The sequence below is a fragment of the Hylaeus anthracinus genome, unplaced genomic scaffold (assembly GCF_026225885.1).
Source record: "Hylaeus anthracinus isolate JK02 unplaced genomic scaffold, UHH_iyHylAnth1.0_haploid 0, whole genome shotgun sequence".
In the NCBI taxonomy this organism is placed as follows: Eukaryota; Metazoa; Arthropoda; class Insecta; order Hymenoptera; family Colletidae; genus Hylaeus; species Hylaeus anthracinus.
In genome coordinates this window covers 25011052-25033287 of record NW_026533254.1, presented here as the reverse complement: position 1 = coordinate 25033287, position 22236 = coordinate 25011052, and the positions used below count along the sequence as shown (strand labels likewise).

At 39.5% G+C, this 22236-nt stretch overlaps 6 protein-coding genes across 11 annotated transcripts in view; 1 reads left to right on the top strand and 5 right to left on the bottom strand.

Moving 5' to 3' along the window:
* LOC128893710 (MAM and LDL-receptor class A domain-containing protein 1-like) overlaps positions 1-918 on the bottom strand; it is an 8279-nt gene extending 7361 nt beyond the window's left edge. Inside the window, exons 1-3 of one of the 2 annotated variants that reach the window (XM_054154900.1) lie at positions 697-918; positions 370-586; positions 85-243 (exon numbers count right to left, since the gene is read on the bottom strand). In XM_054154900.1, coding sequence (XP_054010875.1) covers positions 85-243; positions 370-439 — 229 coding nt within the window. In that variant the 5' untranslated portion in view covers positions 440-586; positions 697-918. The remainder of the gene's footprint in view (positions 1-84; positions 244-369; positions 587-696) is intronic. The other variant, XM_054154909.1, reaches the window with a different exon arrangement.
* Positions 919-1489: 571 nt separating this feature from the next.
* LOC128893639 (uncharacterized) lies at positions 1490-6138 on the bottom strand. Its single transcript, XM_054154757.1, has 13 exons — positions 5503-6138; positions 5123-5414; positions 4798-5042; positions 4563-4699; positions 4390-4490; positions 4159-4299; positions 3927-4072; positions 3415-3822; positions 3254-3342; positions 3037-3173; positions 2897-2944; positions 2245-2802; positions 1490-1930 (listed from the first exon to the last, which is right to left on the bottom strand). Exons 1-13 carry the CDS (start codon positions 5719-5721, stop codon positions 1713-1715), a joined length of 2739 nt encoding a protein of 912 aa, XP_054010732.1. The 5' UTR covers positions 5722-6138; the 3' UTR covers positions 1490-1712.
* Positions 6139-7756: 1618 nt separating this feature from the next.
* Positions 7757-9608, bottom strand: LOC128893883 (uncharacterized). 2 transcript variants are annotated; one of them, XM_054155207.1, is made up of 5 exons: positions 9473-9608; positions 8835-8952; positions 8595-8776; positions 8325-8530; positions 7757-8253 (listed from the first exon to the last, which is right to left on the bottom strand). In XM_054155207.1, the coding sequence occupies exons 2-5, from the start codon at positions 8947-8949 to the stop codon at positions 8019-8021; spliced, it is 738 nt and encodes a 245-aa protein (XP_054011182.1). In that variant the 5' UTR covers positions 8950-8952; positions 9473-9608; the 3' UTR covers positions 7757-8018. The 2 variants fall into 2 exon arrangements, with proteins under 2 accessions (XP_054011182.1, XP_054011172.1); XM_054155197.1 differs by lacking the exon at positions 9473-9608 and having other exon boundaries at positions 8835-9252.
* Positions 9446-10805, top strand: LOC128893879 (uncharacterized). The gene is made up of 2 exons (XM_054155183.1): positions 9446-9766; positions 10100-10805. The coding sequence occupies exons 1-2, from the start codon at positions 9634-9636 to the stop codon at positions 10777-10779; spliced, it is 813 nt and encodes a 270-aa protein (XP_054011158.1). The 5' UTR covers positions 9446-9633; the 3' UTR covers positions 10780-10805.
* Positions 10806-10959: 154 nt separating this feature from the next.
* LOC128893903 (uncharacterized) overlaps positions 10960-22236 on the bottom strand; it is a 380105-nt gene continuing 368828 nt past the window's right edge. For 2 of the 4 annotated variants that reach the window (XM_054155257.1, XM_054155240.1), the window contains exons 2-4: positions 12401-12463; positions 11808-12047; positions 10960-11298 (exon numbers count right to left, since the gene is read on the bottom strand). In XM_054155257.1, the coding sequence (XP_054011232.1) occupies positions 11038-11298; positions 11808-12047; positions 12401-12457 (558 nt within the window). In that variant the 5' untranslated portion in view covers positions 12458-12463 and the 3' untranslated portion in view covers positions 10960-11037. Of the gene's footprint in view, positions 11299-11807; positions 12048-12400; positions 12464-12766; positions 12822-12846; positions 12895-22236 lie in introns of those variants that run through there. The other 2 variants (XM_054155230.1, XM_054155249.1) reach the window with 2 other exon arrangements.
* Positions 14192-21803, bottom strand: LOC128894502 (dynein axonemal intermediate chain 3-like). The gene is made up of 13 exons (XM_054156265.1): positions 21590-21803; positions 21181-21449; positions 20681-21112; positions 19792-20112; positions 19039-19287; positions 18389-18544; positions 17985-18325; positions 17593-17915; positions 16824-17052; positions 16257-16557; positions 15987-16163; positions 14589-14945; positions 14192-14401 (listed from the first exon to the last, which is right to left on the bottom strand). Exons 1-13 carry the CDS (start codon positions 21801-21803, stop codon positions 14192-14194), a joined length of 3579 nt encoding a protein of 1192 aa, XP_054012240.1.

Sequence of the window (22236 nt, the reverse complement as noted above, 5' to 3'; positions counted from 1 at the left end):
GCAAGGTGGATAAATATTTTAATTGGTATCTCTTGTAAGACTATAATATGAAAATAAGAAAGCTGATTAGAAAGCTGTGCTTACTGACGCATACGGGGGTAGGTGTATCCCATTCGCCTCGAATACAAGTGGAGTACCTGTTCCCTACCAGAGTGAAACCCTCGTAACAATTAAACCTGATGATTTTTCCCCTAGCTCTCGCTCGAACTCTCCCATTCGGCAGCCTCACCATAGGACATCTGACTTTGAAAAAAAAAAGAAGAATACAAATGAAAACGCTTCGATAACTATATCCACGAAAATATCTCTTCCCTGAGATTCGTTCTTTCCGTTCCAAATACCGAAGCGTGAATTCGAATCGTTACTTACTCGAGCAGACGACGCACTGCACGAGGAAGCTCAGAAGAAGAACCAGCGCCGGCGAAGATATATTCTTCATCCTGAGAACAAGTCGTTAACCACGTCCTGATTAGAAACTACGTGCACATAACTCGTAAACAGTGCCCGGGGAAGCTTCTTCACCGATTAAAATCCCACTAGCATTGCCCCGACACTATCGAAGACCCCAATGAACACTTGCAATAGTCTGGAACGAAATACACTTGCAATAGCACCGAACGAAATATACCAAAGGCAAACTATGCTACACTCTAAACTTACGAAACTTAATGTCCTACGTATTAATTAAAATAATACCTTGTTTCCAATCAAAAACGGATGTCATCCCCAATTTCTAAAGTTCGCTTCGAATAGTTTGCCTCTGTAATCCGAGTAAGCTTTGCCGAACAGAGAACTGTTATTCAAAGCTGGCGCTGATTACGATTACGAATTAAAATTGTTGCGCGGAGAGCCGTCGACCTAATCTCGAGGAGTAAAAAGTCGAACAAGCTGGTGATCGTTCCAGCATCAATGAATGAAACAAGGATCCCAGCGTTTCGGGGCTGTTCCGCTCCGAACCGAAGGCGGGAACATCACTTCCGTCGACGCGCCGCGCCGCGATAGGCGTCTATCTGCATCCTGCCGCGGTTATCGTCGTCGAGCATTGCCAGGCCTTGAGGAGAATTCCTACAAATTGCATTTTGCGTCCGAGATAAATGAATTCCGAGAGAAAGAGAGAGAGGGGGGGTGGAACATCGATAGACGGCCACCAGGCGCCAGGATTCTTTTGTTCGGACAGTCATTGGAGATTATCTTCGATTGCCGTGAACGGGGCTTCCTGGTGACTCCAGAAGTCCTTGGGATGGGGGATCTCGATAGAATTGCAAGTATCTAGGCGAAGAGAAGGATGTTATCAACGTATGCAGTCACATCGCGCGATAGAGAGCCAAGATGATGTGGATGTAAAAGGAATGAAACAGAAATTAATGATGAGACAATGGACAGAGGAGCGAAGAACGATTGTTGTAACAGAAACTAAAATAAGAAAAGGGGATATAACTATGAAAGAGTTATTTAATGGCGCGCCGGGTTGAAAGAATGATTCACAGTGAAACCTTAGAAGATAATTTATTGGAATTATAAAACGATATATTTGGTAACGATTTTAGAGTATGTTGCGTGGTAATATGTACAAAAGTTGATGGCATCAAAATTCAGATACATCTACTCTTCCGTGGTAGACTAATTTTAATTACAATAATGTATCTATAATTTTTTATTCGTATTATATTGAGTATATTTCACTTCGGAATAATTTCTTAATGTTTAAAAGTTTACATTCTGCTGCTGTACAATGATCTCATCGTGACCAAGAACTTATTATGATTGTCGTTCTTCGTGGATCCCGCAGACGCAGGTTCGATGGTCCTCTTCTCGAAATTCGATAACATATTCAAATTCCTCGTGTTGGCCCTCTCGAAGGACTCGACATCGCGTTGAGGATACGTTTTGTCTAAGATGAACGTTTGCTTTATTCGGTTCATTGCTTCCTCTGTAATCAAAAAAATATTAACATGTCTTTTGAATCGAGGAAAAGACTCTCGTAATTTCCTATTCAATTCTTTTCATAAAACGTTCGTAACGCTAAGCTGGAGCTAACCAGTGACGAAAAAGGACAAGTCGAGCGGAAGTATAAAAATTCCTATGGTCCGATAAGTCCAAACAAAATTAACGTGAATCATATCACGGAACGGGTGTAAAAAGAAAGCAGAACGAGCGTATCAATGAGAAGTTTTAAAATTAGCGTGATCGCATGGCGCTAAAAAAAAAGTATTTCCAAGGACGCTGAGTTAGAGAGACACTTACGTTCATTTTCATGAAGTACAATGTCATCGAAGACACTTATGTTCCTCATGAACAAGTGAAACGAATCTTCGATGTCCGACAATCGGATGACGAAGTCGGGATCGCAGATCGCCATATGGGACAAGAATTTTATTCCTTCTCTCAATACCTTCACCTGCCTCCTCTTCACCGCCGTCCAGGCGTTCTGATCTGAGAATTGCTCCTGGTAAATGTTTCTTATGCACTTCTTGTTCGGTGTTACGCGCGATGCAGAGTGTTTGGAGCAAATACTCTTCAAGTGGCAAAAGTCCTTCTGCTCCAGAGGGAAATGGTCCACCTTGAAATCTTTGATAGCGCTCAGATTCGCTTCCGCGCACTTGCACAACGTTTTTATCGTGAATCGCAGCAATTTCATGCAACAATTGCAAGACTCCAAGGTCTCGGACCTTAGCGGGATAACGTCCGTTTGCAATATATACTGTATGAACTGCAACAATGCGTCTGTGATGTCCGTCGCGGCTATTATGTCGAACTGATGATTCTCCACCTGCGCCAGGAAGATTTGCAACGGGCAGGCGTCTGGAGTAAAAATGAAATATAAAATGCAGAAGTCTGTGGACCTGTTAATTAGAGGTAAGTTTAGAGTTTGCTATAAGGAAACTCATTGATATACCTGGGGTGAAATGTAGAGAGCCTTTCCAATTGTTCACTGCCATCGACTCTGTAAAAATAAACAATTTCGTGGAAACTATTAAACACAATCGTTACATTTACTAAACGGCGACAATGTAAAAATAAACAAAAATAACGTACGCGAATTAACGCAAAGTTTTCGCAGATACGTGGCAGATTTGGTGAAGATCATCATCATATTGCTTAGTATCGCGTAGCCGTAAGGCAGAGGTCTGGAGAACACTATTTCCTTGAAAATTTGATAAACGTACTCCATCCTGGAATAAAAAAAATTACATGTTGAAATAAATTTTAACTCAAGTATTATTTATTTAATGGGAAAACATTGGTTGCGTACCCCTGGGAACAATATTCGACCTTTTTATGTACATTGCATATAATCATCATGATTGCACACATGAGACCGCTGAATTGATAGGATCTTCTCTGAAATCGATAAAAGTCTGGTGTTCACAAACGCTACTAAACGCTATTAGAAGATTAGAAAATTAGTATTACCGTGGATCCAACTAAAACAACGAACTGCAAAATCATCTTGAGCATCTCGAATCCCTGATTCTTTTCCGCCCACATGTCGTAGCGAACCATCTGGCGCGAGTAATGTTTGTAAGACTCGTCCCTATCGGTGAGTAATCGTGTCTTCCCTGCAATGTATTTGCTAAGATACGTCGATTCCAGACTCACGTAGGACAACACGCCAAAAACTCGCCTGGTCTCGACACCGCGTTCGCACTCGTGCCACGCGTTCGCGTCGCACACGGACTTCCCGTAAATATCAGGGTTCGAATACAAGTTAGAAAAGTAAATGTCGTTCATATCTCGGATATCGTCGTTTCTCATAGCTTGAAAGATCGTCTGAAGAAGCATGATCACGTTCAGGATCAACTCCCTCGCGGTGGAAACTAACTGAGACATAATTGAAACATTTGGATAAGATACACCAACGTTTCGCCAGCATCTAGCTTCTTCAGGAATCAAATGGACAATCAAAAACAGGGAGAAGGACTCACTTTATTCATTATCGATATCGAATTTTCTGACTCGAGTTCCGAGTCTGTCTTTCGCTGAAGGGTGGCTATTTCCGGTAAAATAAATTCCACTGTTAATCTTTTGTCGTTTATCATAGTAGTTATAGGTTTCACCAACTCCGGGTTTTCTGAAAAAGCGATCGCTTAAGTATCTTCGCTATTTTAAGTCCAATCCTACCGTCCATCTAAAGTATGTCTGAATATAAAATTTTACCGAATATTCTGAACGTATCTTCTTCTTGCAAAATGGGTAAATTTCTTCGTCCAGTTTTTTCTATCACTTGAATATCCACTACCGATTTCTCTGGTTGCGGTGTATCGTATATTAACTTAGGAATTCTTGCAAGAGGATAATCTGCAACGAACGTGTCCTTGCTATATTCATTATCAAATATTGAAGAACAATCTTGAATCTATTCTTTTCGTTAGATTGTAATTTACTTACACGGATTCCAAGTTTTGAGACAGTAACTACCTCTGTTATGTATGTTTGCTTGAACACAAATTTCTTTTACTTTTGTTTGCTTTGCGTTTGAAATCGACGACCTACAAATAGTAATGCAAATACATTAAAAATTCTAGAGTGATTTTTGCTCGAGCGTTATTTCAAAAACGTACCGTTTCATCGGCGAATTGAATCTACTTTTATTCATAGAAACGTTATTTATTAAATTTATGGTATGCGGCTCTGTCAATTTAATACCTCCGCTCTCTAACAATTTGCAGCGTTCCAATAAATTTCCAACTTCGAACGTCTATAGTACAAAAAAAGAAGAGAAGAAAACATTAGGATTTCCAGTTCTACGCGAAACCTAGAAACATCAAATACAATGTTTGTTCAAGAACTACCAACTTGTAATTCAAGTTGAGTTTTTAAATGCTCCTTTGCTTTACAAATAGTATTCATTTCTGTTCTATGCCGATTTTCTTGCTCTTCGATAAAACGGGTCTTTTCCAATCGATCGTTCTCTGCGCGCAACTGAGTTTGTTGTAATTGGTTACGTAAGAAAACAGCTTCTCCCTCTTTAGTTATAAAATTATTTAATAGCTTTTCATTCTCATGTTTCAATTTCTTCAATTCTACCATGTATTGTGACTCTGTAATTATGTATCGCATTAATAAACAGAAATTACTAAAATGAATTATAATTTTGCCTTATAGAGTCCTGAAACATTACCTGGAACAACAAAATTTTCATCCAACTTAAATGTTGAATTGTACACTTGTTTATTGATTAGTTTATGTTCAAAATCTTTATAGTCTGCAGAAACTATATTACTAATGTCAACTATGTTATCGGCTTCCTTTCTCTGATTATTGTACTGCGACATATATACAGAAGGTCTCGGTATTTGGTTAATAGAATTCTTTATATTATAAACACCTTTACTGGTGGATGGTTCGCTATAAGATCTCTGCATAGACAATGCCCTTTGCTCTACACGTGGTTGAGACAAAGTAATATCTTCCTAAAAAGAAATATAAGCATAATAAATAGTCAAAATAGTCACCTATTAACTACCTATTGTTTCCCTAAACAATCAAAACAAACAATACTTGTAAACATGCTTGAGTAGCAATAAAATCCATCTCTTCTATATCCTCCTCTGCAAAATCATCGCCCCACACATCATCGGTTTTCCCCAACTTTTTATTCATCGATTCTCTAGCATTCGTGGAAGTAGACACTGTAGTGCCCATCTTCGAATCATACTTTGGTCGCTTGGCAGGCACGTGGTCCTCATTTTCTCTGTTATTTTCTCCTCGTTTAAACATATTTAATCTTTATGCAACACTGTACAACAGATATAAATCTTGATTCCACTTGAACCCAAAATTTTCGCCAATTCTTCATAAGCGAATGTTAAAGTCGTCAGTATTTACATCATTCACGTGATTCACATAATTTAATCAGCAACTATTCGACGAATAATTATCGTGAAGTGCCATTCCGTTCTTTGGAGTACGAATTCATTCTTAGCCTGCGTTTTCTTTACAATTTCTACTTTCGATGAATGACATGAGAATCATGTGAAAATCCAACCGGAAATCGATGTCGTTCCTCTTCATGTTACACATGAGATTATTATGGAAACTTGTCAGCGCAAGTGACAATTGAAACATTAGTTTGTAATTAATTGCATGACAGAAGGCTGCTTTCAAAACGTGCACAAACAAGCGTTGATCACACACGTTCACATAATCACGGATTCTTGCCGTGCGAGGGGAAAGTCACCAGCTCCTTTCTCTTTAGAGTCACTAGAGCATTATGTAACTATATACCAACATACAATCACACTTTAGAAACTGTATTAGTGTAAGATATAAAATTCCAGTTATTCATTCTCTTCAGTGTCTAGATATAAAATACAAAAACAAACACGTAATATATTAAATATATTTACTATATTATATTATTATTTTCCTTACAGAGTCCGATATCATTTATACTAAACCGTATTTACCATTCTAAAACAATGGGTGCATACAGTGAACACAACTCATCGTTGATCATTGAGAATTTTCTGACAAACACATTATTTAATACGTACCAGAAATTCCTCGTGCCACCTCTTCGCATACCATGTTCTCCTGATACAACAGATAAATTTCGAGCCAGAATTAAAAACTATGATACCTCCTCGCACATCACGTTCTCCTGATACAAAAGGTGAGTATCGATATTCAATTAAATTATGACATTCCATCACATATCATGTTCTCCTGATACAAAAGGTAAGTTTCGAGCCAGAATTAAAAACTATGATACCTCCTCGCTCATCACGTTCTCCTGATACAAAAGGTAAGTTTTGAACCAGAATTAAAAACTATGATACCTCTTCCGTCATCACGTTCTTCTGATACAAGAGGTAAGTATCGATATCCAATTAGAAGTTATGTCACCTCTTCGCCTATCATGTTCTCCTGATACCAGGAGTAAAGATCCAGCCAGAATTTGATACATACCAAAGTTTCCTCGTGCCACCTCCTCGCATATCATGTTCTCCTGATACCAGGAGTAAAAATTCGACATTTCCCATCATAATTTTGAGAGGAGCGATTTGCAACATTGTTGAAGTTTGGAGACGAGCGATTTGCAACATTGTTGCGTTTGCAACATTGTTGAAGTTTCGCGAGGAGCGATTTGCAACATTGTTGCGTTTGCAACATTGTTGAAGTTTCTAGAGGAGCGATTTGCAACATTGTTGACTTTGCAAAATTGGCCAGAATTCCGAAATGTACCGAAAATGGGCCCCTTGAATTAGGCAACCTGTACTGACAGATCTGTCGGACCGGTTGCCTGTCCGTAGGCGCAAACGTGCCACCTCTTCGGATATCATGTGCTCCTGATACCAAAATGCAAAAGCGACCAGAATTCCCGTACTTTCCGAAAATGAGCGCCTTGAATTAGGCAACCTATACTTACAGACATGTCGGACCGGTTGCCTGCGCGTAGGCGCAAACGTGCCACCTCTTCGCATATCATGTTCTCCTAATACCAAAATGGAACATTCATTTTGGTATCAGGAGCACATGATATCCGAAGAGGTGGCACGTTTGCGCCTACGGACAGGCAACCGGTCCGACAGACCAAAATGGAACATTCATTTTGGTATTAGGAGAACATGATCTACGAAGAGGTGGCACGAGGAATCTTTGGTACGTACGAAATTCTGCCCCGACTTTTACGGGATTGTTTAGGTATATTTTTGTACTAGATTTTGTACCTAGAATTGTCCCTAGAAATGAAGGGAAATTAATGGAAGTGTTGCCAAAAAATGGAAATGCGAATTTATATTATTGATTTTATTTTATTTATATACTCAGAAGAATTACAAATTAATGATGTAAGAGCTCATTAACGACATTTACAACTTATTATTGTTAAAGTCTAAAGAAACCGGTTTTGCCCTTTTTTCAAATATTATTTAATTTTACTTATGGAATAATCTACTTATCTCATAGTTATTTTCCGTAACTTATTCATCAAATATTTGAATAACCAAGTACCTAGATTAGCAATACTTAATATAAATTATTGTAATTATAATATCAAATATTATAAATGATATTTAGGTTCTAAAAGTGTAATTAGATCCTTTAGCTAAAGATGGACGAAGACTGAATCTTGCATTCGAAGATTCATGAAGAGTAGATCTTGTATTCATAGGTCGAGGACTGGTGAATTGTATCGATTGTGGATTAGCTATATGGAATCCTCCTAGTTTCTTTTCTCCTGTTCCTATGTTATAAGATTGACGTGACGTATTAGTTCCACGAGATGAGAGATACAAGCTTTTTGTATTCCTATAGAGACAGGAAGATATGAATTAATACAAAAAATTTTGTCAGCAAATGCCATTCAGCATTTTATATACCTTCCACTGCTTCTTTCATTGATAACATTGTTTGGAGTAGAGACATGGTTTGAAAAATTTAACACCCTATTATGCATTTCAATAGACATAAGTTCCTTACGTTTCTCAGCTGTGTCCATTTTAAGTTTAATATACTTGTCTTTGAGTGCTTTTATAGCTTGATTCATATTATAACAACAGGTCTTCAACATTTCATATTTCTTGTCCTTGAATTTAATTATGTGATTAGACAATTTTCTAGGAGAATGTACAGAGATTAGAGGGACTCACAATATCGTGAAAACGCTGAAGAGTGATTTTCTCTTGATTAGTTTGAAATTCGCATGTGTTGGCCAATGACCTCAGAGATTCAGCTACAGGAGAAAAAAGATTTTCTACTCCAGTTAACGATGACTCTTGTAATTCCATAAAACCGATATTAATTTGGTGGCATCGAGGACACTGTTTCTCTGCTACATTAAGAAAGATTATTGTTTATCGAAATGTATTTAAAAATTCTTTCGTCCTTACCTTGTACTATACATCTCTGACAGAATATGTGGCCGCATTGCGTTAAACATAATGGTTTCTGTATTCTCTCAAATGTGATGAAACAAGTGTTACAAATGAACATGTTCACATTCATTGTCTACCAAAAACAAATGAGTTAAATGAAAAAGTATTATATAAAAAAAGAAAGGAAATGTGAAAAATGTTCATGAGCCTTCGTTTGAAATGAATTACGGTTTTAATAATTGTAGCGCTGGCCGTCACTTTATGGGAATTGGCGCGCGAATTCAAATTCAGTTTGAAGTTCTTGAAGATTGTATCTAAATTCCATTTACAGATTTGTTTCCTAACAAGTATTGTCACGCGCAGGAACTTTGTAGCATAATATTATAAATTCGAATTATTATATTTAAAAAGAAATAATTGTGAAATGGATAAGCGTGATTAATTACAACGCGAATTATAGTGAAAATTCGAACACAATTTAGAATGCATACAAAATCTTCGTCTGCAAAGAAAGAACTTTCTCTCGGTAATCGAAGTTACGTGTTAGAGTGAGTCGAACACTTCCGAACCGAGACGAACGCTTCCGAACCGAAACGAGACGAGACGAAACGAGAGAATCTAAAAATAGTTTAGGTTACTAGTGTATAACTAACCGAACCGAATCGAGGATTCAGTTCGAGTGCAGCACAGACCGAACATTCGGTTTTTTATCTCGAGTGTTACGTTTTATAATCGTTCGTATCGTGATTTATAGTTTTGTTCATAAATTTATTTTACAAAAGAGTAGCTGTGTTACATGTAGCAGCTGGAAGCGATGGACGACAAGGAACTAATTTTAAATGTGAAGGAGCAAGATGCGCTTTATGATAATAATGCCACCGATTACTACAATCTACTAATGCGAGATAATATATGGGAGAAAATTGGAGCGAAAATGGGAGTAGCAGGTAAATAAACGAGTTCAGTGTAAATCAGAGTAAATCACTCAACCGATTAAATAGTTTCGATAGTAAATAAATTTCGGATAAATAACTATGGTCTTAAAACAGTGGCGTCGTTAGTGAACTATGGGCCCCATCAGATCACGTACATAAAATGTATTACGTTTAATCAATTTCGTGTATGAATTATCAATCCTAATCCATTTTAACATAAAACCGATTGATTAAAAGTTATATATTTTATATATTTTACGTTATATATTTTACTACTTTAAAAAGTTTTTGGTAAAATATTTTCAGTATTTACGTGAACAATCACAACGAAATTATTGCTTTCAGGTAAAAGATGTAAAGCAAGGTGGGGTTATCTGAGGGATCTCTACATGAAGTCTCGAAAGACCAGAAGATTGAAACTTGCGCATGGTAATTTCACGTCTAAACCATGGAAATACGAAGCAGAGATGGAATTCCTGAATCCGTTTCTTGGCCTGACGAAAACAAATCAGTTTATTCGCAACAGGAATCTGGGAATGCATCGTAGGACTAGTTCACCGCTTCCTGAAGAAATTACACAGGATATAGATCCAGAAAATACTTCTTCGTCACCTTTGCCATTAGATACTGCTGCGTCACCACCGTTATCATTAAATCATGCTTCTGCTTCTCATTCACCGATCCAGAATTCAAGGTATACATTCAGGAAATCAGAGACAGCTAACGCTGCGACATACATGCACAATTTTTCAAACAGACAAGCTCTATCTTGCGATGCTTTGATGAAGTACTTCGAAGCAGTCGCAGAAACAGTCAGAGGATTTTCACCCATGCTTCAAGTGAAAGTAAAGTCAGAAATATCAAAGATAGTTCACCAAGCAGAGATGGAACATATTCAGCAAATGGAATTCGAACCTTGCCTGCAGTCCGAACAGGATTTGACACAGATGCAATTTTCTTCCAGTAACACTGGTCATTTGCAATATTCATTCGATTCTTGTATGAAACAGGAGCAACCCGGATGAGCGCGATAGAACTTGATTTTGGGAAATTAAATCTTTTTTAAGGTTGCATCGAGAAAATCCATCTGCAATTTTTCTCTTCTCGTGTCTGCATAATGCTTTGTAGTTCAGTTTTTTATCAGAGGATCGTCTAAAGGGAGATCATCTAGGCCTGGTGACGTTGAAGGAAGTAACACGAGAGCGTTCTACAAATACCAATTTTATCTGCAAAGATTTAATAAAAATATACAGATGTACGAGTACGATGCACCGTGTAAACGTTTATGCCGAAAGGACGCCAACAACGCCGCATGCCAAACGAGAACCCGCGTTTCCAGTGGTCCGGGAGAGTGGACTTTGACCTTTCCCCAAATCGTCTTCATCGGAATGGACAACGATAGCGCGTCCTAAAATATTGTTCATTCCAAACAAAGCAATCTTATGATCGGTGATATCCACATCCACAATTCCATCACTGCCTGCTCGGATATTGCCTAGGTCACCAACGTGTCTAAGTGGACTGTCAGGCGCACCGTGAGCAACCTGAATGCAAACATAAAGAGGCTATGCTTTTACAATGTCCTAATAAAGAACAATTTCTATCGATTTCGATGAATTGCGTTTTGTATTTATTGCCGGTGAATTATTGGAGATTATTCGAACCAAGACCATGGAAATTTAAATTTATACTAAAATTTGGGTTAATAAATAAATTACATTTATCGTATAGTATAATGTAATCGGCAGACTGCGGACTTTATGCATTTATAAGAAATTTGAATGTGCAAGAAACTACAAGGTGCATACAGTATGCAACAATGTAAAGAAGTACCGAATGTAAAGTTTATATTACGTTTGCAGAGTAAAGTAAGTTTATTACTAGATCCAGTTTTCATTGATACGTTTGCTAAGGATTTATGTTGCCTAAAGATTCGTAGTCTAGTGATCAGCGAGGATTGCTTTTCCTTTCCAAGGTAAAAATTGTCACTTGAACGCGGGTATTTATTATATTATTTATAAGGTAACATTTCCCGATAAATTTGATAGCTTACTTTTTCGGGATTGAAATGTGGGCCGGCCGATGTACAACCATCTCTCAAATCTCCTTTTTCGTGAACGTGGAAACCATGTAATCCTTCAGGAAGACCTTGTATTCTGCCAGTGATTCTTACGGGACTGTTGTAGTTATCTTGAACGATGGTGAGTTGTCCAGTTACGTTTGGACCGTTCGCTTGATGAGGCATTAGTTGGACAATTCCGCATAGCATACGTGGATCCGCATCTGCGGTACACTTTTGTTAACAGATTGCGTTAAACAATTGTATTAATCGAACCATTGATACGTTTGTAACAGTCATATTTATTAAATCTTATTAACGATTATTAAATAAATTAAATCAATATTTATCGTCTCATCATTTATAACAAGTTCCTTTTAAACAATGGCGTTAATATGGAATCCGAACCATCTTCGAAACGGTTTTAAAATAGTTCAAAGTCGAATAGCGGTTCTACATTTATCACCGAAGAATTTGTTTTCGCTTTTGCAATCACTTTTTCCAAAAACATTCCTTATACGCATTAACTATTTTCCAATCGAATTGAAACGAAGCAAACGTTTTTCGACTTTAATATTTATGCTCACCTGCGCGACACCGATGCTCGCAACGCTCAGGATCAGTATCGTAAATCGATTCATCATGGATGCTGTAACAGGTAAGAATAATAAAATCAATCACCTAACAGTGTTACGTTAAAAAACGTACTCGAATAAAAGTATACAAGTGCGATTATATCAGTTACTCTTCGTTATGCTTACGTCGATCTTAATTAAGTAATTAAATCAAACTAAGTAATTGAGTCAAGCTACTGTATCCAACTATAAAGAATAAACAATAGAAGTCAACAATTTATTCGTTAGCAATGGCACTGGGATTAAAAAGCTTACGAATAAATTCTTTAGAAACGGATAAATAAGGTATTCGTTATTTTGCGTTTTAAAAATAATTACGAGTATAGGACGCAGATGTCTCTCCATAGACGGAGAACTTCAACCTTGATTGAACTACGTAGAAAGTGAAAGGAACTTACCATAGAAATACAGGTATCAACGATATCACGACTACTGACCGACTGGCTACGTGCTGGCCAATGTTCCGCTTATACGAGCCCGTTCTATCTATGTATGCGAAGTGCGTGTATCTCTACTCGCCATTTCTGTAAAGTGGTTACGAACAACTACGTCGCGAATAAAGCGAGTATCATTGCTGCCTTTGAGCTCTATAAATAAAAGACTCGAACTGATGGATTAATGAACTAGTAAATCTTGAACTTGAACCGCGATTTCACTTAGAAAATCTACGAGTCCTCTCGAACAGGTTGGCCGATCGCTAACAGGATCACCTTGATATCTCTTGTCAGGTGATCGCATAAAAAAAAAAATAGTATGCAGACTGTAACTGGTGGCCTTCAGGAGGCTGGAAGGACGTTGTCGCGCACCTGACATGGAACTGTACCAATTTAGTCGCATAAAAAATAGTAATTTGTATTCAAGCTCATTTGGACAATTAAACCTTTGCACTCGAGGTCCTTTTTTCTGGTATCTGCCAGCAACTCGAGAGATGTTTCTTAGCGTTCTATTGCCATGAATTCTAAGCTATCTAGATCTGAGAATAAGAATCTGAGAATTCGAGCTCGAAAGAAATTAAACCTAAAGAAATTAAACCTAAAGAAAGGTATCGTAGATTAGGTATTGTAGATTTGCTGCGTGAAACGTAATGGTGACTGAGAGTCACCTCTCGAGTGCAAAGGGTTAATATAGTGCAGGCTGAGTGGTTCTCGAATTGTTCTCGAGTTTCGTCGAGGCTAGGCTCATTAGTCCAGATTAATTTTCGTAAAATAATATTGGGGTGTCCGGAAAGTTCATGCCGATATTTAAGAAAAATTCAAAGGCATATTTGAATTTCGATGTATATTTATTGAATTATATATGTACCATTTTGTTCCACAACCTTTCCACCTGTTGAGGAATGTACACATTTTATTTGTTTTCAGCCATTCCGATATATTCAGACCTGTACCGCTTACTAAAAATCGCCATGGACTTTCCAGACAGCCCAATAGATTCACTTCTGCACGTAATTAATAATAATCTGTACTTTTCTTGACAGTATTAGCAATTTCTTCATCAATGATCTTCAACCTGAAGATATCGCGTTAGTGATGCAATAAGGAAAAGCCGCATTCGATCAGTAATCCTCTGATATTGCACAATTATGATTGCACACATCGATGGTTTCACACGCCTATTTTTCGTTCTTTGCTATTATACAACGTAGTTTACGTAATTAAATTAATTTGGCTTAATTGAAGCGTGTCGTCATCATTTATATGAATAACAATGGTTGTTTTTTATTAAAAGATTGTAGTTTTTTTTTTACGTAGAATTAATCGATTTTCTTCTCAATTTCGGAACTCTGTGTAACTTGTAATCCATCGAATACCGCCTCGCTTTCCCTTCGTCCAGTACCTTTCGCCAATTGAACGTGTGCACGAATGGATTTTGTTGCAAGTAAGCCAACGCTTCTGCTTCCGTCTCCATAAATTTTTGAACGATTTCTTCGTCCGGGTCGATGATATCCACACCCTTTTGAGTGATACAAATTAGAACTTAAAATTCCTTTCGAGAAAATTGTATTCTAGGAATCTAAACGAAAAACAAGGGCACGGAGATTCGAAGAACCCACGATCCTCGGATCCACAGTCGATCGCTTTACCTACGCGACCGATCCCGCGCTCTACTTTTCGTGTTCCTGTTTGACTCTTTATTTTACTTGTTTGCTCACTTGTAGAACTTCCTGTTGCAATATGGTGTCCGCCAAACGATCCTTTTTCGTTTGCTTGGCGTGAAGTTCCATGGCAGAAGTCAGCGAGACCCGTTTGCCTTCCGGTTCGCGTTTAGGGAAGAACAGGTTCACGGAGTGTTCGAAAATTTCTTCCTGCATGTCCAACGTCTCCTGTAGCCTGTTCTTCTTCCTCCTCGCCTCATGTCGCATTCTCAATATGGGCTCGCGCTGCCTTTCGAGTTCGTCCTTTCGCAGCCCTTTTTTCTCCAGGATCACTTGCTGCATGCGCTTCAGTTCCATTTCCTTCCATCTTTCGCGCGCCGCTTCGATGATCTCCCATGGTTTCTGCGTGCAGCATTAGACGTGTGCGACGTATTAGAATCTATCGAATATATCCGTGGCTTCAAACATCGTCACTTAACCCTTTCGACCCGTTTGTTTTCCATTTGGATTCTGTTCCTTTTTCATTCAGAAATTAACCCTTTGACTGCGGCGCGATTTTTGCTGGAAATTCCAAGAGATGTAAGAAATCATTTGGTGGAATGTACTGTGAGAGAAATGAAAGGCAGTCGAAGCTGAAACTTCATAAAAATTGGTGCAAACGTAGATTTAAATTTGCGTTTGCTGCCGTTCGAAAACTCGTGAAAATTCCTAGAAAATTTTCCGTCGAGATTATTGAAAACTATACGAGGGAGTCTGGAAAATGTTAGAGGTCCTTGAAAGGGTTGATCCGGGAGGTGATTTGAAACAACTTTTTCCTTAGCGAAAATGTTGTCCGAGGCTTCGTTGAGGAGATATTAACAGAACAACCTCGACCAATCAGAGCGCGAGTAGTCTACGCCACTGTCGGCGCTCCAACGCTCTAATTGGTCGGGGTTGTTCTGTTAATATCTCCTCAACGAAGCCTCGGACAACATTTTCGCTAAGGAAAAAATTGTTTCAAATCACCTCCTGAATCAACCCTTTCAAGGACCTCCATCATTTTTGGGACACCCCGTGTAATTCAACGTTTGGTGTAGTATTTAACTTTTTAACGTCGCTAAATTCTAGAAACCTGTCCAGATTTATTCTCGCTATCATTTCACCTGCATAATAAATTTTTAACGGAAAACCCCGACCAATCAGAGCGCGGCCGACTAGAGCGTAGCCTACGCCACTGTGGTCGCTCCATTGGCGCACTCGCGCTCTGATTGGTCGGGGTTCTCTGTCGATATCTCCGTAACGAAGCCTCGGACTACATTTTCGCTAAGGAAAAAATTGTTTCAAATCACTTCCTGAATCAACCCTTTCAAGGACCTCTAACATTTTTGGGACACCCTGTATGTCCCATTAGGGTCGAAAGGGTTAATGTACACAGTTGCAACAAATTCACGAAAAGACAAGTACTGGAGGCTTTTGCTTAGCTTCCGTCTCGGCTGTTTCCGTCACTGCTATCCTAGTTCTGGCTTTCTCTTCTTCTAGTTGCTTCATCTCTGCGATGTGCTGCGCCAGCATTTGTTTCTGTTTGATGCTGTCGCTGTGCGCCTTTGTCCACGCGTTCTGCCAGCTTTTGCATATCTTTATCTGAAACGAAGGTTCCTTGTACCTCATCTAAAAGGAGCTTCGTCTTTCGAATATGTTCGCTATTTGGTATTGTCTCACGCGAATGAAGTTTACTCTTTGGTATTGTCGTTCGATGTAGTTGTTCATCCACTGCTCGTTGGTCTTGTCGTGCGCGAGGAAAATTACCGGAGCCAGAAATACTCGGAAGGTGCCATTGAAATCGCAGATTCCAACGCACTGAGGGTCCAAGTACAACTCGTGGGTGTAGACTCCCGTGATTAATCGTCCAGACAAACTCTGAACGATACAGGGCTCCTCGCTTTTGATCATGAAGTCCCAGATTTCGACGCTTCCATCCATTCGCGACAGAATCACGATCGTGGAACGGAAGCTGCCCCAAGAAAACGCTGTGTACCTGTGCGTATTAAACATTTGCTCGCTGGAGATAGTAATTGGGCCAAAAACCAAAAGATATGTACACTTATGCAAAATGAAATAACAATATTATTATAATAATTATAGAACACATTCGATATACATTACGTATATTTTATGTATGTTCTATAAATTATTGTACGTCATGAATGCATAAAATCCGCAGCCTAGTTACAACATTGTTATACTAATAGGTATGGAACAATTATCACATACTAGGCTTGCATTGAATAAATAAATTCGTACCCAACGTTCGACTTCTTCGATATCAGTGGTGTATCGAAATCGTTCCTCCAAACGCAAAATACCTTCCCACCCACCGTGGCGACGATGTTCTTGTTACTCTTGCACCTAATCGCGTGAGTTATGGGCCCATCGTGAACTTTGTTGTACCAGGACCAGCTGCACGTCTCGCTGTTGATAGCCATGTCGGTGGTGAACTCGAATCCTTCCCACGTCACGCATCCAAAGTCACCTGTGCGTTCAAACATTCCGTCGAGTTGCGCCAGTTGCCAGTTCGTTTAATCAAACTACTTGAACCATTCGGTTTAGCCCACATGGCATTCTTTTTTTCAATTTAAAATTTCGCATTAAAAATTGTTAGAGTTAATATAATTTCAAGGGTTCACAGCGGTGAGACTATGGTACTATTGTCTCACCGATACGTTTCGGCCGACTGCTTTTTTTCCTCGGACCTCTCTTTCTTTTACTCTCTGCCCTTTGCTACGTCCAACGTGAATTATGTCCATCAGTGCAATATAATCCTAACCGAGATATCGGTGAGCCTACAGTACTATTGTCTCACCGATACGTTTCGGCCGACTGTTTTTTTTCCTCGGACCTCTCTTTCTCTTTCACTCTCTGTCCTTTTCTACGTTCCACGCTCTACCCGAGCCAAATGCAAACACAGAATAGAAACCTCGATTGGATAACTGCAATGTTTGGGTGCCGATTTTCCTGCACTTATCCAGTCTTTACTGCAGTTGAAACGATAAAATCCAACCGGATGGTGTACCTTCAACCGTCCCAACGAGTATCCTTGCCTTCGTCGCAAATTCAGGTTTCTTGACGATATTTTCAAAGACACGTCTAATAGTGATGTCTTTCGAGGGCGGAGCAACGTCGACGCGTTTCTTTTCGAACCTCGGCACGTAGATACTGAGAGTAGTGATCACGTGTCTTCGACTCACGTCTGGGTGTTGGATTACCAGGACGTAATGCGGCCTGAGAATTCGATCGAGGTGTTTGAACGGTGAAACGGGCTTCAGCATCTCGGGTCTTCCGGTCGTCATCTTCTTCTTCGCGATCAGACGACTTTCCTGCTCGAACTTCTTCTGTCTTATCGCGAACAACGTCTAATTAGAAACGAACTGGATAGAAGTATTCGATGGAAGTATCGAGAAGGACTCCACTAACTTCAAGTCCCAGAACGCGATCGTCCCATCCTCGCTCGAGGTGACAAATTGTAGCGTCAAGTCGTCGACGCTCGTGTCTTCTGGCAATGACGTTATCCTACCATTCTCGTCGACCTTGTCGTACGCGGAGATCCAGGATATGTTGGTTATCGTTGCTTTCTGGCTGTCCTTCAGCGAGGACATCGCAGTGGGACTGATCGTGGACGTTCCGTACACTTCTCGCAGCCATCTGCTCAAATTCCGTATGATGAGCCTGTACTTTACTTGGGCTGGAGTGCTCACGACCACGGCTTCTATTTGCTCGATCTTCCCAGGGATATGCCAAAGCACGACCTGCGATTTCGACGATCGTTAGCGAGGATACCGACGGCGATGTTCGGGTTATAGATTCGGTACTTGGCCGTTCGAGCAGCCGCCAATGATCAGAGTTGGGTCGATCGGATTCACGTCCACCGTCATGACCTCCCTTGGGCAGTCGAGGATCAGTTTCGGCGATAAACTGTCCGTGAACGACCATACGACAACGCAATTGTCTTCGTACGCTTTCATTACCTGCATTGGAAGAACGTAGATTGAAATTTTCGTTTAACTAAAACTCGTGAAAATTCCTAAAAAAATTTCCGTCGAGATTATCGAAGACTATATAAGGTGTCCCGAAAATTTTGGAGGTGCTTGAAAAAGTTGATTCGGGGGGCGATTTGAAACAACTTTTTCCTTAGCGAAAATGTTGTCCGAGGCTTCGTTGAGGAGATATTAACAGAACAACCCCGACCAATCAGAGCGCGAGTAGTCTACGCCACTGTCAGCGCTCCAACGCTCTAATTGGTCGGGGTTGTTCTGTTAATATCTCCTTAACGAAGCCTCGGACAACATTTTCGCTAAGGAAAAAATTGTTTCAAATCACCTCCTGAATCAACCCTTTCAAGGACCTCCAACATTTGTGGGACACCCTGTGTAATTCAACGTTTGGCGTAGTATTTAACTTTTTAACGTCGCTAAATTTTAGAAAACTGTCCAGCAAATGTTAAGCATTTGAAAGAACTAACTTCGTCCTGTGGTTTGGGGCCCAGAAGACGATGGCACTTGGAGTACCGCGTGTAAGCTGCGAAGAAGATCCCAGTCCACAACGGATGCCAACGGAGATCGTTGATGACCCTCTCAGAGACGTGTACGCCGTCGTGGAAGCTCAAGTGTTCCTTGTAGGCTGCTGGTACGGTCCATTGCGTGTCCCTCACGTCGCGGACCAAGTTCCAGTAATCGTTTGTATATATGTCCCAAGTGGCGTTTATCAGTATCTGTATATTTTTATTATTTATTTATTTTACACTTGCACATTCAAATGGAAACGTAGGAGGATTCTATGAATGAATTAGCGAGGTCTTCCCGATGAAAATGAGTACCCACACGCCTATAATCGTGATATTTTTATTCAGATAGCTAAATAATTAGCTAGATGATTTTCGTAAATGATTCGATGACTCGTAATTAAAGTGCTCCGAATGAGGTTGTGTTTGGGCTCATTTTCACGGGGAAAACATCGCCAATTTTCTGGCAATACTTTCATAAAGATATAATTAACGCTGAACCTACCACGATTGGTTCAAACTTGCGTATACTATTCTCATACGCGATACATGAATTATATACAATTGTTTCATGCATTACTTAATTTGTTCCCACGTGAAATATTTTTACATTTAGTTGAAAAAAGTATCTTTAAGACGGTAGAAATAGTTACAAATAAATAGTTTCGGTGTGATAATATAAAAATACTATATGAAATAAGGCAGTGAACGAACCTCGTCGCACACTTCATCGGTAAAACGACGAAGGAAACTCTTGAACGACTCGCGTTGTTCCTCGCTGAAGGTGGAAATATCAGGAGACGTATACTCGTATCCGTATTGGTTCCACGAGTTCGTAGGCATCGAAAGCGCAGTTTGAGCCTTGGTATCTCGCATCGTAGGCGTCACCTGCGTTGCGTTGTACAGAAGTTTTCGAGACACGTTTTCGAATACTTGGCGATAGGGGAGGAGCTCGATGTATCCATCCAGCTGATCGTCGGCCTTCCTGTCCTCCAGATCTAATGACGCGTTAAGTACATCCGCGGTGGACACGAGCTGCCAGTAACAAAGCAGGAGGAAGATCGAATTGACATCTTTTTGAATTTCTGGGGAATCATTATAACGCTAATACGTTGACTGCCAGACTAATATGTTTGAAAATTTCTACCTGGATAAATGCAAGATGACTGTCCCCTAACGTTCAACCTATTTATTATCTGTAACTAGATGGCACGATTAGACAAAATTTTAGAGCGGAAGTTCGGTTTCTTTTTGGACAGACCGTGTATGATCCTAACCGAGATATCGGTAAGACTATGGTACTATTATCTCACCGATACGTTTCGGCCGACTGCTTTTTTCCTCGGACCTCTCTCTCTCTTCCACTCTCTGTCCTTTACTACGTTTCTATGGAAACTTAAGTACAAAGCAATGTTTGAGTCCTGTTTTTCTTGCATCTATCCAGTCTTCACAGTATTTATTTTTGTAACTTTGTCGAAGTTGAAGTATTTAATTCAAATTCATTTTCTTTGGCATTTAACTTCCAGAATTAATTTTTCTAGTTTAGTGAGAAGCAGCATCGTCTTAAATTTTGTTTAGTTGTTGATAAGCTACTTTTAATGACCTCAATCTCCAAAAGTGGTCTTGTATTCCTGACGATGTTCGCTTCGATCTCCACGCTGCTTCCCAGTTCCTCCCACACCCCCAGTGGTTTGTATACAGCGGTTCTGACGCGATTCTCGTGTTCCTCTCTCTGTTTTTGAATGTGTTCCACGACGGCGTCCTGGCCCTCCTTGGTCAAGCAAATGTAGAACTGAGCTTCTTGAGTTAGCGATGGAACGTAGCCAATTAGTATCCTCGCGTCTGGGAACTCGCGTATCTCGTCTTTTACAGGCAAAAAGTCGCTACTCTCCTCGTGGAGGTCGATATTGTCCTCGATGATCTCCTTCCTCACGTACACCCAAGGGTATTCGGTGCTGACGTTCTCACCTATGACGCAGCCGACGACCTTTTGCGTCAGAGGTGTCAGGTTTATTCTAGCTATACCTGGCACTCCCTAAACGAGAAGGAAAAGAAAAAGAAGTGCTCTACTCGAACATTCGAAGATTGATTTCGACGAATTACCATTGAAATCGAGTACTGAATTCGTTTCTGAGGTTCAGTTTCGATATCCGTCGTGCTAAGTCGCATGATGTCATCGACGGACGGACCGAACGACATGTGTGAATCGAGCTCGTAGATGGTTTTCCGTCTTTCTTTCGACTCTATATCAAGTTTCACCGTTTTCTTTGCCTCCTTTTCCCAATCTATCGTTTCTCTTAAAATAGCTGTAAAGGGGAGTACCATTCGTAACATGGCACGATAAAACAAGTTTCGGAGGGTAAATCGAAAAACTAACAAAGAGATAAGAAAGTAAAGAGACGAGAAATGTAAAAATATAAAAATCTGTCGTTAATTTGTAAAAATGATAATAAACAAGACCACAGGAAGATGCGCCTTCGAGATAATTAATGAAGCTTAATTAAAGACTAACATGTTTCTCCTTCCATTTCCCAATCCTCTTCGCGTTCTCGTACGTACTCGTAATCGTCATAATCAGAAAGTTTATCGATAGAATTAGGATCATCAAACAGATCTGTGCCTAAATGCTTATCGACAACATCAAATTTAATTTCACTTTGTACTTTCTCATCCTGCTCCTCTTCCTCGTCATCATTCGCATTGTAATCATTAGGATTGTCACTCATTATGTTTCGATTACCCTTACATAAATAAATCTGTATAATAAATGTAATCCTAATAAACATTGAAATATGAAAATTTATAGTATTTCTTTTACTTAAGCCGTTAATAGGTTAGTCCTTCTCAATTCAAATTTGATATTAGCCTCTTGAAACAATACGGGAAATTAAATTTAAATGACATACAGTCGAAAGCGCCCGTTAATGGACACGCGAACGCTAGCGCCGCGTAGCGGTGAAATGGTCGAACTATTTTTCGTTTGCTTGTTGTCTAGAAGCAAAAATAAATAGCAGTTATTAAAAAATTCAAGCCTTTTTATATATAAATAAAGATCAATACCTTTAAACCTAGGTTCGGAAAGCATGATATGGCAATCATAATCAAGCATTTATGCTTCTAAATAGTTAGTTTTTGTCTTGAATGTTAGATGACAAAATC